General features: G+C 37.2%; 1 protein-coding gene across 5 annotated transcripts in view; it reads right to left on the bottom strand.

Moving 5' to 3' along the window:
* Positions 1 to 6: 6 nt before the first annotated feature.
* LOC101158221 (glutamate receptor 3) overlaps positions 7 to 9,954 on the bottom strand; it is a 77,568-nt gene continuing 67,620 nt past the window's right edge. For 2 of the 5 annotated variants that reach the window (XR_909990.3, XM_020708955.2), the window contains 2 exons: positions 3,043 to 3,291; positions 7 to 1,198 (listed from right to left, as the gene is read on the bottom strand). Coding sequence is in view for 3 of the 5 variants with exons in the window: in XM_020708955.2 (XP_020564614.1) it covers positions 3,046 to 3,291 (246 nt within the window). In the remaining 2 variants the exon portion in view is untranslated. Of the gene's footprint in view, positions 1,199 to 3,042; positions 3,292 to 5,063; positions 5,208 to 9,954 lie in introns of those variants that run through there. The other 3 variants (XM_004076486.4, XR_002291684.2, XM_011483618.3) reach the window with 3 other exon arrangements.

Below are 9,954 nucleotides of genomic sequence, written 5' to 3'. Positions count from 1 at the left end.
CCTCAATAATATAAACTTGCTTTTTATTAAGGAAATGTAATAAAACTTTGTACATGACCTCTCCAGAGGTTTCTTGATTCCACACATGCAACCTGGTTAAGGAGTCGTTACAAAGACAAACCGGACCCAAAACTCGTCATTGTAAGTCAATTAAACCAGGATCCATTTGGAGTTGCAGCTCGTTTAATGGTCACCAAATTCACATGCACTTTATGCTGATGGCAGGAAGGATGGAACAGATGTAGGCTCGCGTGGTCGGCGGCGTTTAGCTTCGTCCTGTGTGTCATGGAAACAAAAGTTCGCTTTTTGTTGCGTTTGCTGCCGTCTTCCTCGCTGTACAGCTCCTCTTCGGTAGAATGCATAGGCAAAGAAAGCTTATCACAACCCAAGAAGCTATGAAGTGTCACCAAGAAAAGAATTGCAGCTGCAGAACAGCACTCAAATCAGAACACAGGAGAAACCATGAGCTCGGCTTAACATTGGAATAGTCTATTCTATGAAAAGGGGCCTTTTTTTCTGTCACTGAGATTTTACAAACATGGGACTAAATGATACAAAGTGGGCCTTTTTTCCCCCTAAACATTTGAAATGATGGCAGTTGGAATAAACTGGTATTAAAAAGCAGTGGATAATCAGAAGTTGTATTTTGGGAGTTTTTCTCAACAGTTTAACCTTACAGGCTGAGTGAGGCTTGTCCTAAATATCCAGAAGAAAAACCTTAGAATAAAACAAGAAAATTACTTGACTTAATATAACATTTATCCAGCTCCAAGTCTCACCACAAAAATATGTATTTAAACGACTCGCATGACTTTGTCAAGGTTTTGCTTGAAAACCATGGCTTTTTTTGTCTTCCTTTAGAAATATAAAACAACCGTTCCATCAGTTCATCTCAATTCTCTCAGTCTTTGATTTTTTTTTCTGTTGTTTTCAAGTTAATTTAGTCTTAATTGCATTGCCATGAAATGCTCCATAAGGCACTACAAGAGGCAAATCCTTTCAGGCGCACAAGTCCTGCTGTGTCTTTGCTCTCTGTTAGTGTGACAGGTCTGAAAAACCCACAATGAGCACTTGTTGACTTGTAGGCTTTTGTCCAAGCTGAGGACAGGGCGCCCTCGTCCCCGAGGGCGTCCACAGAGGGATTTTGGGATCACACTGAGTGCTGTTTCCATCCACCAGGGGGATTCATGTACCACCTCTGCAAAGGCAAAAACATGAAAAAACAAAACAAATATTTGTGTGTTTTCGTATTTTGCCTGAGTGGTAGCAGCTGGGAAACTCAAAACAAAGTCTCGAAAAGACATTTAATGAGCTTAAAGAAAGTATTTCCTGTTACTTCTCTTTGGAAGTGAACGCCCACCCCTCAGCCCAGCCTGAGGTCTCTTGGCTCTCTGATTACTCACAAGTGTGGGAGAAACATTTGGACATTGGAGGTTCCGACTGGATGCAGTTTTTTTTCACTTGATGCGCACAGAAGCCTCCAGAACCAATCTACTGAGGAGGGGTTGGAGCAGGGGTCTGCAGTCTTCAGCACTTAAAGAGGCATTCGGGTTGATTTCTCACTGACCACAACCCAGCAGGAGGCACAAAGTCTTATTTCACCCTTTCAAAAGTTCACATGACTTCCTTTCAAAATAAAAGACAACCTGTGTCACAGAGGATCATCTCAATGCAGCAAACGTAGCTGTAGACAGTATAATATAAGCAGTGATTTAAAAAAAACGTTATTTTACTGTTTGTGGTGCATTTCAGTGAGAAATGTATCAATCTAACCAACTAAAATGAAATCAGAGATGATTACATGAGCCTTACCATATTTTTCAAGCCATGCGGCACACTTAAAATCCTTAAATTTGTTCAAAAATAGAAAAGCTTATAACCCTTATGCACCTAAATTCTGGTTGTGCTTACTGACCTCCACTCAATTCTCTGCAGTTCATCTTGTAATACATACTGTCCTTTCAAATGTTTGTGAATTCATTAAATAAAGTTTGAATTTGGCAATTCTTTTGCTTTACTAATTACATACTTATTTTTCTTTAACCAAAGAGCCACATTTGGCTTCAGAGCTGCTGGTTGCAGACCCCTGGTTTAGAGGATTCCTATCTGGACCTGGCTTCATTGAAAAGGCAGTTCCTACTATAACCAAACCCGGGCTATAAGGACTTCTGAGTTCCTTGTCACAGATAGACGTTTCCATGAGCACAAGTAAACAGGTTTATGTGCTCTTTGTTTGATTATCACAACCATCACATGTACTTCATTATTCAGCTGCTCCTGTCTGATAATGACTGCTGAGCAAGGAAAAGCCTTTGACCTCCAGTTTGAAAATGTGACCACTACTTCCAGGTTACACGACCATGACAGTACTCATTACTTCAAAATAAAATGATCCAACAAAAAGAATAATTACAACACTGATTAGAGAACCATTGTTTTCTTACCACTTTAAGCCATGACAACTTAACTATTTATTTCAGATTTGTATTCATTGTTGTATATTTGAACATAAAATGATGTAGAAATAGCTGGAATTTTCTTTTTAATGACAGGTAATTGTCAATACCTTAACTTTAAGATGGCCTTGCTCGCAATATCAGCAACCAACTAAGCCCCGCCTCTTTGCCCAGTTTCAGAAAGTCAAATACTTTATTAGACGGCCATGTAAACTGGTTACAAAGTTTTTCTGTTCAGATATGCAGATATGGAGGTGGACTTTCTGGCCATCCTGCTCTCCAGTCTCTTTACAAGGTCACATTAACAGGAAGTGCAGGTCTACAAAAGAAATCCTGCATTCTGGAGCACATAGCTGTATTCCAATTTACATTGATGGTTATCCTATCATCAGGTCACTGATAGTTTTTCTACTTAAAAGTCAGAGGTGCATTTGTGCTCCTCATCAAATTGTCACATCAGGACAGAGGGGGGGGGGGGGGGGGTTGTCTACACAACATTTGAATCTATCTAACTTTGACTTACAATAAGTTCTGAGCATTAAACAAACACAAAGCACAACATAAATAGAAAGAATCTCAGGTGTACCTTTTAGATCTTAACACTCTCTGTCCCGTACACATTGTAGCCTTCACGGTACGTGGCAAAGTTCTGGGCGTTTGCAGGAGGGGCTGGCTTAAAGTTTTGGGCATTCTTTGCCAGCTTGAGTCTTTTAGTTTCTTGCCGTGACTTATAGCAGAATTCTATCAAAGCCACGGTCATAGCCAAGCCAAGGCCTCCAACTAGAATATAGAAGACTCCTGCCACGTTGCTCAGGCTTAGTGCACTTGTCTTGTCCTGGGGGAGGGGTAAAGACCATTGTTAAGAGTTTGGAATGACACCATAAGGCAAACACCACATTACAAAACACAAGCGCATAACCTACATTCACATCTTGCTTAGCTATCAGGAAACTGGAGGTAGCTGACTGTTTCTAGAACCTACAGCTGCTAAATTTAGGCTTTAAGTGAGAAAACAGATTTACACAGAATGAGAAGTGTCTGATTTCTCCTCACCAGTCCTTTGTAATCTAAGATCTGAGAAGGTGAATGTAGAGAGACTTACTGTCTATCCTGCTCTCTGGGCTCTTTACGAGGCCACACAAAGAGGAAGGTGGTCGTGGTCGTACAGGTCTACAGATTAAATCTCATTTGTCTAGCATAGCTGCTCAACTTCTCCCTCAACACATTTCCTCTAAACAATCAAAGCTGTGGACGGTGAACTGAACCATTTTGCTGCCATTCAAAGCCAAACAGTCGTATTGAAATTCATTTATGTGAGTTTTACCATTTGCACTTACTTCTTTTTTTTTTTTTACTTTCAATGTCATTTATATGTTCTTTGCAATAAATGTCTATTTTTACCAGAAAAAAAAAGCAATTTTGTCTGTTGAAGATGAAGAGATTTTTAGATTTTTTTTACAAATCCAAAGCACATTTTCCTTAAGAAAACAGCACATAAGAGCAAAGTTTGAGTCAGGCGACTTTTTTTTGTCACTCACAAATGTGAAATAATAGGACAAAAATACATAGTTTCTTCGCTAGCAACAATTCAAAGACAAATCTGCTTTCCTAGACAAAAAACTCATTTTTCACCTTTCGGCTTATTCCACCAGTAAATTAGCTTCTACTGAGTCGCACATTTGGTTTAGCAGAGATTTTAACGGCAGAAGCCCTTCCTGACACAACCCTGTATTTTCTTCGGACTGGGGACTGGCACAGGAGGACCCAGACTTACATATTTGATAATAGTTTATTAAATTTAAACTTATTGGTGAGGATTCTCATTCAGACTCAATAACAGACAAACTTTTTAATCACACTTCAGGGAAGTTTTAGTACTGCGTGTTATCATTAGGTTAAAGAAATTACATATTGCAATTCCACAGCTCCTCAAAAAGTAAATAAAAAATAGTTCACACGTCTGCAAGATTTTAATAAAGTCATGCTTTTGATGATGAATTCCAGCATGACTCCATCAAGATCTCAGCCATCAGTCAAGATCTGTTTGCAGTTTTATCAGTGCCTTTATTTATAATTGGCAAATAAAGATATGGAAATCTTCTCATTGAATCAAGACTAACATTTTCTAATGAAGGTTTACTGCTGGGATTTGATATTTATCATATTTCTTTATCCAGTTTTTTTTTTTCGACACATGCAGTGTTCACCGCTGGAAATATGGTTTGAACTTTTTAACTTCTTTTAACAGTAGTGTTTTGCTTTTTTTGGCACAACAGGCGCAAACACAAATGAATAAGACAGACGATAAACTAAATTTCAATAAAGGTTTGGATGAAAGATAGCAGTATAATGGTTTCAATTCAGTTCAAAACTGTATGGCATGAATGTAAAGTATGTGTCGTCATGCTGCAGTTGTCTGCATACAGTGGTGATGATTTTATGCAATGAGTCATGTTTGAAATAGTAAACTGTGTGGATGAACTACTGCAGTTGTCTATGTGTTGATCTGAAGACAAAAAAAAAGGATATCATGCTTATTATTTCTGAGAGAAATGTATGCTTAAGATGTTTGCATATGAACAGTTAAGTCAAAATGCAGTTTAGCCATCAGTATGAAAAGACCTGCAGCGACTGACCTTACTTCCAGAGTCCTTGGTTCCACATTCACCCTTATCGTACCACCATTTGTTTTTCAGCTTGTCTAAGATGCCTTGTTCACTGAGTTTCAATACTGCAAGGTTTACAGGAGTTCTTCACGTGGGAAATAACATAAATAACATTGTATTATGTTATTTTATGTTATTCAACTTTAAACTACTTTATACAGTACAAAGCGATAGAGTAGGGTCCAGGCCAACATTTCACAGAAAGCAGGCAGTAAAAACTTTCAACATCCAGAGCTGTCCTAACATGCCGGACCCCACCTTTATCGCTTTGAGTAATCGGCACACACTGATCACAAAAAGAATTTTTCAAAGGGCAAAATAAAGCAGCTTCTGTTAGCTGTCAAAGAATAATCATACTATTTTTTTTTTTTGGTACATTTTGTTGTTTGGATCTAATAGGAACCCTTTCCTGACTAACAGACAAACACAGCAGCGTCATACTTTCATCACAGGTTCCCCCCTCAAATACAGAGCAGACAAGAGCTGCTTGAAAAAAGCTCTGGCTATCATCGAGATCAGCAGTTTGGCTTTGGCTGCGATGAAGCAGCCAGAAAAGATGGAGGAAATTTAGCTCGTAGCTGCTGCATTTGAGGGGGGCTGTTCAGCAACACATTACGCTCACTTTAATTGACTGCTAGATTTCCAGGCTTGTTTCCTCTTAGAAATGATTAGTGGATGTAATCTAACATCGTCAAATATATTGTATTCACCACTGAGTTGTGTGTCCAAAAAGTTAAGTTTTAGATTAAATAAATGTAGATGATGAGGTGAACTTAGGGCACCTTGAAAGGTAAAGATTTGTTTCCATTTTAGCAAAAAGAGAACAGAAATAAAAGTTTTGCTTTTTGCAAAAAAAAGTGATACGCCTCCCTTTAGAGGCTTTTAATTCAGTTTTTACAGCTTGGAAAACTAAATGTACACTGCAACAATTTATTAAAAATTTTATTGCTGAGTTTCTCAAACTCTTGCTCATTGGCATCAGCCTTAACCCACTGAGAGCACTGGAAAGTGAGAATATGCAATTCTCAACAGAAATAGCAAAAAGATCTGTCAAAAGTTTTGTCTCTCTGAAATATGAAACAAAAATGAACAAAACATAAATTCTAATGCATACTGAAAACCCCCCAAAAAGGAATCACCAAGAAAGGCTAAAAAAAACAAAAGGTAGGCTCGGAAGATAAGTGTTAATGACACATACTGTAGCAATTTAGCATTTTTGAGCTATTTGTATAGAAACGTTTGAAGCTAAAAAAGGGTAAATGGTGTTTTTCTTATTGGCAATGTCCAATAGAATACAGTTTGCTTAGTGATTTTTCATCTTTGATTCCATCCTTTTTTCAAATTTATACATTTCTGGTTTAAATTTTCATTTGAACATAAGATAACTGTGTTACTATCCTACACTAAATTATATTTTAATTGTTTTTCCTAATATGACCCTATTTTGGACCGGAGTTATGTAAAATACTCAAATGTTACCAAATGTTCTCAGCTTTTCAAAAATGTGTATTGCCAAACGGTGGAAAAACACTTACAATCCAAGCATAACCCAATGGTTCCAACAAATGCTGTCAGGGTCCCTTTAAAAAGAATTACATATATTTGAAAAGACAAAGTAGAAGAATTTGAAAAAATATGGCAACCTTTCATACATTTTGAAAAGAATATGGATCCTTTAGAATAGAATGTTGATTGTTATTTTTAGATGGTACAACAGACCTCTGTTTTTACTTTTTACTTCCTTAATTTTAATTTTAAGTTTATATTCTTCATTTTGGCAATGTCTAAGAAGAAGCACTCTTGTTCTTTGGGGTGGGGGGTGTTAAAATAAGACTGTAAATAAGAGAAATCATTATCTAAATACTGTTGATAAAAGTTGCAATTTTTGTAATGGCTGAATCGAGTGAAATGTCAAATTGTAAAATTGTGTTTCTGATTTTTTATACTTTTTTGCAAATATAATAAAAAGAATGTGGCAAACAAATGTGTCCAAATTTCTTTACTACTTATTTCTTCTTGCACAATAGAGGACATTCGCCCTTTTGTAGTGCTGTCCGAATCTACAATTCCAAAATCCAGTGACCTAGAAATTTTCCACAAGTTTCTGCGAGTTCATTGATGGTCACTAGATTGGAGAATATGGACCACAATGCATTGCGTTTACATGAATTTGCATGTAAAATAAATGTGTTTCAATTAATTTTTTTTACTAGTCATCCAAGTTTTCATCTTCAAAACACAGTGGATTCATAAATAGTCTTCATAAATCTAAATTATCAAAATATATACAAACTTTATCAACAGGTATTGCCATAGCAACCCGAAGCGTGTAATTATGGTGGAGCTTTCTTGAAGCATTTTGTCTTTTACAATTAAATGTCAGTATTAAGAAGTATTAGCTAATACAATTTCCTTACTTAAATATTTCTTGGTATTATTATTGTGATGCTCATTTTAAGGAAATTGTCTCTGCTGAGATATTTTACCCCTTTTGACATCATCATGTTTTTAGAGATTTCGCAAAACCTTTTTTGTTCAACAAAATAAGCGGTGTTTGGGTGCGCAACATCCAAACACCACTGTTTCTGCAGAAGAGCCCTTCTTTCAAAAATCGGTGAAGTGATTTATCATCATCTATTCTGACCTACAGAGAAGTCAGAGGAGAAATGGCTGTCAGGTCAAGTGGAGATAACAGAAGGAAAAATGGCCAGAAAAGGGTTCCTCCTGAACTTGGCAAAGCCATTTTGATTCGTTATAAGTTTTCCAGAATACCTCCACCTGCACACAACTGTCAAAAAGAAAAACACTACAATCTGCTCCAAAGTCTGAAGGAGAAGCAATTTTACAGCAGCAAGTAACCTCTGAGAAATTGGATGATTTATCTGACCCGAGTTCACTTCTATTTCTATCGATCCAAAAACAAATCTGCCACAAACCCTGGAATTAAAGCCACGGTGCAAAGGTGGAAGGGGTCTGAGATTCTGTGAGGTGTTAAAAAAGACTTGTCAGAGAGAAAAAGCTCAGCTCTGAAACTGAACATCATGCTGCAACAAGAATACTACATAGGATTTCTGTAAATAGTTCTTTTTACCCCTTTTCTTATTTTAAAGAAATTATTAGTAGATCTTTAAACAATTTCATTTATTTTGGTTTATATGTTTTTCTCTCTAAGTCATATCTTCACGAGTTGATAAAAACCTGTTTAACTTTTAGTTAGAATGTTTTACAGCAAGTTAATAAGTTGCAAGTGTTCCGCACTGTCTGCACTATTTTAGCATTAAAATGACTTATATTGTTCAATTTAAGGTCATTTTTGTCCATGTTCAAGTTAATTCTTCTAACTTTTATTGAATACCTATAAGGACTGCTCCCGCAAACTGCATTGTGCATATAGAATCAGACAAAAAATCCACTATTTGGTAAGTTATCTTCCTCTTTTGAGAAATTAAGAAGTAAAACTACGATTGCAACTGTAGAATAAAGGATTTCTTAAACCTATTTTTCTTTTCAACCATAACTTTACCTTTCAGGATGCCTGCAAAGTTGTGTTAAAAAAACAGCATGAAATAAGAAATAAAAAATACACTTCAAGATTAAAAATGAGAATATTGCAAACCATGCAGCTTTGTTTAAAAAACAAATGTGAGGCTGCTTTTCTTAAATATTCCAGAGGAACATGAAAACCACTAAATTTGTGTTGTTTATGCGTCTGTATGTTTTTCTCTGAAAGCCAGATTTCCCCAGTGGTCGTTACATACAACATATTTGCATCTCATTGTTGGATTACCCGCACGCGTCTTTCTGACAGAGAAATAAGGACAGAGAAATGTGGCAGTCAGACATGAAGATGTTGCTTCAATGCGCTTGTTTCTCTCTAACCAGGCCTAAATGGATGAAAGCAAACCAGCAGCAAGAAGAAGAAGAAGAAGAATTTTTGTGCTACCCCTTTGGTAGCATCCGTGCCATGTTCACTAAAAAAATGACAGGCCAGAATCAGTAACAGCAGATCTGACCTCGGGTCTCCAACCTAAAAGAACACTATAATTCTTTGAACATGATGAGAGCTGGGGAGAAGAGTCTGACATGGATCCACAGTTGCTACACCCCGCTGTCTGGGGCTGGAGATCGGTAGTGACAAAAAGATGTCTTGATCAGACACGTGTCCCTGCTGCTTTGCAGGGTTGAGATTGTGCTGCAGCATAAATGCTGTTCATCAAGGACAGTTTTACTTTGAGCTTCTCCTGTAACCTAAAAAACAAAAGTGAATAATTTGTATTCAAAGCTGCTTACCTGGATAAGCTTTAACAGTTCTGCAGGTTTAAACACATTTGTGTTAATATAAAACACATTGGAATGTGCCCTTTTCCAGCAGCTGCTTCTGATCAAATTCAAAAGATACATCGTTTCTAAAAATGTTATCTTGTGGCCGAAAAGTCAAGATCCAAATCAGACCCTTTTGTGGAAATGGAGCCCCTGGTCGTTTCTTAGTCCCTGTGGGGTTTACCAGGTCAGGGTGGGAGAATCTTTGACTGGCTTCAAATCGAGACCAAGCAAAGGTTTTTAATCAGTTGCACGTTGGATTTCAGTGAGAGAAGGATTTTTTCAGACAAAAAAAATAAACAAATCAAAGGTTAAAAAATTGGCCCATAAAAAGGTCACTCTGTCATTAGAGTTCTCACGTTTGCCTGCGATGCTTAGTCCCCTCAAGACAACGCTGTTCCCTGTGCCTGCCCTGTCTGACACTAGAGAGTGCACACACTTTTTTGGGATTATTCGACTAAAATAATTCACTTTTGGTCTGTGGATACAAAAAACAACGTGGAAAAGTTCCT

Source organism: Oryzias latipes, chromosome 14 (genome assembly GCF_002234675.1).
Source record: "Oryzias latipes chromosome 14, ASM223467v1".
NCBI classification, from domain to species: Eukaryota; Metazoa; Chordata; class Actinopteri; order Beloniformes; family Adrianichthyidae; genus Oryzias; species Oryzias latipes.
Note: the sequence above shows the minus strand (reverse complement) of the source record. Positions and strands in the feature narration are given on the sequence as shown.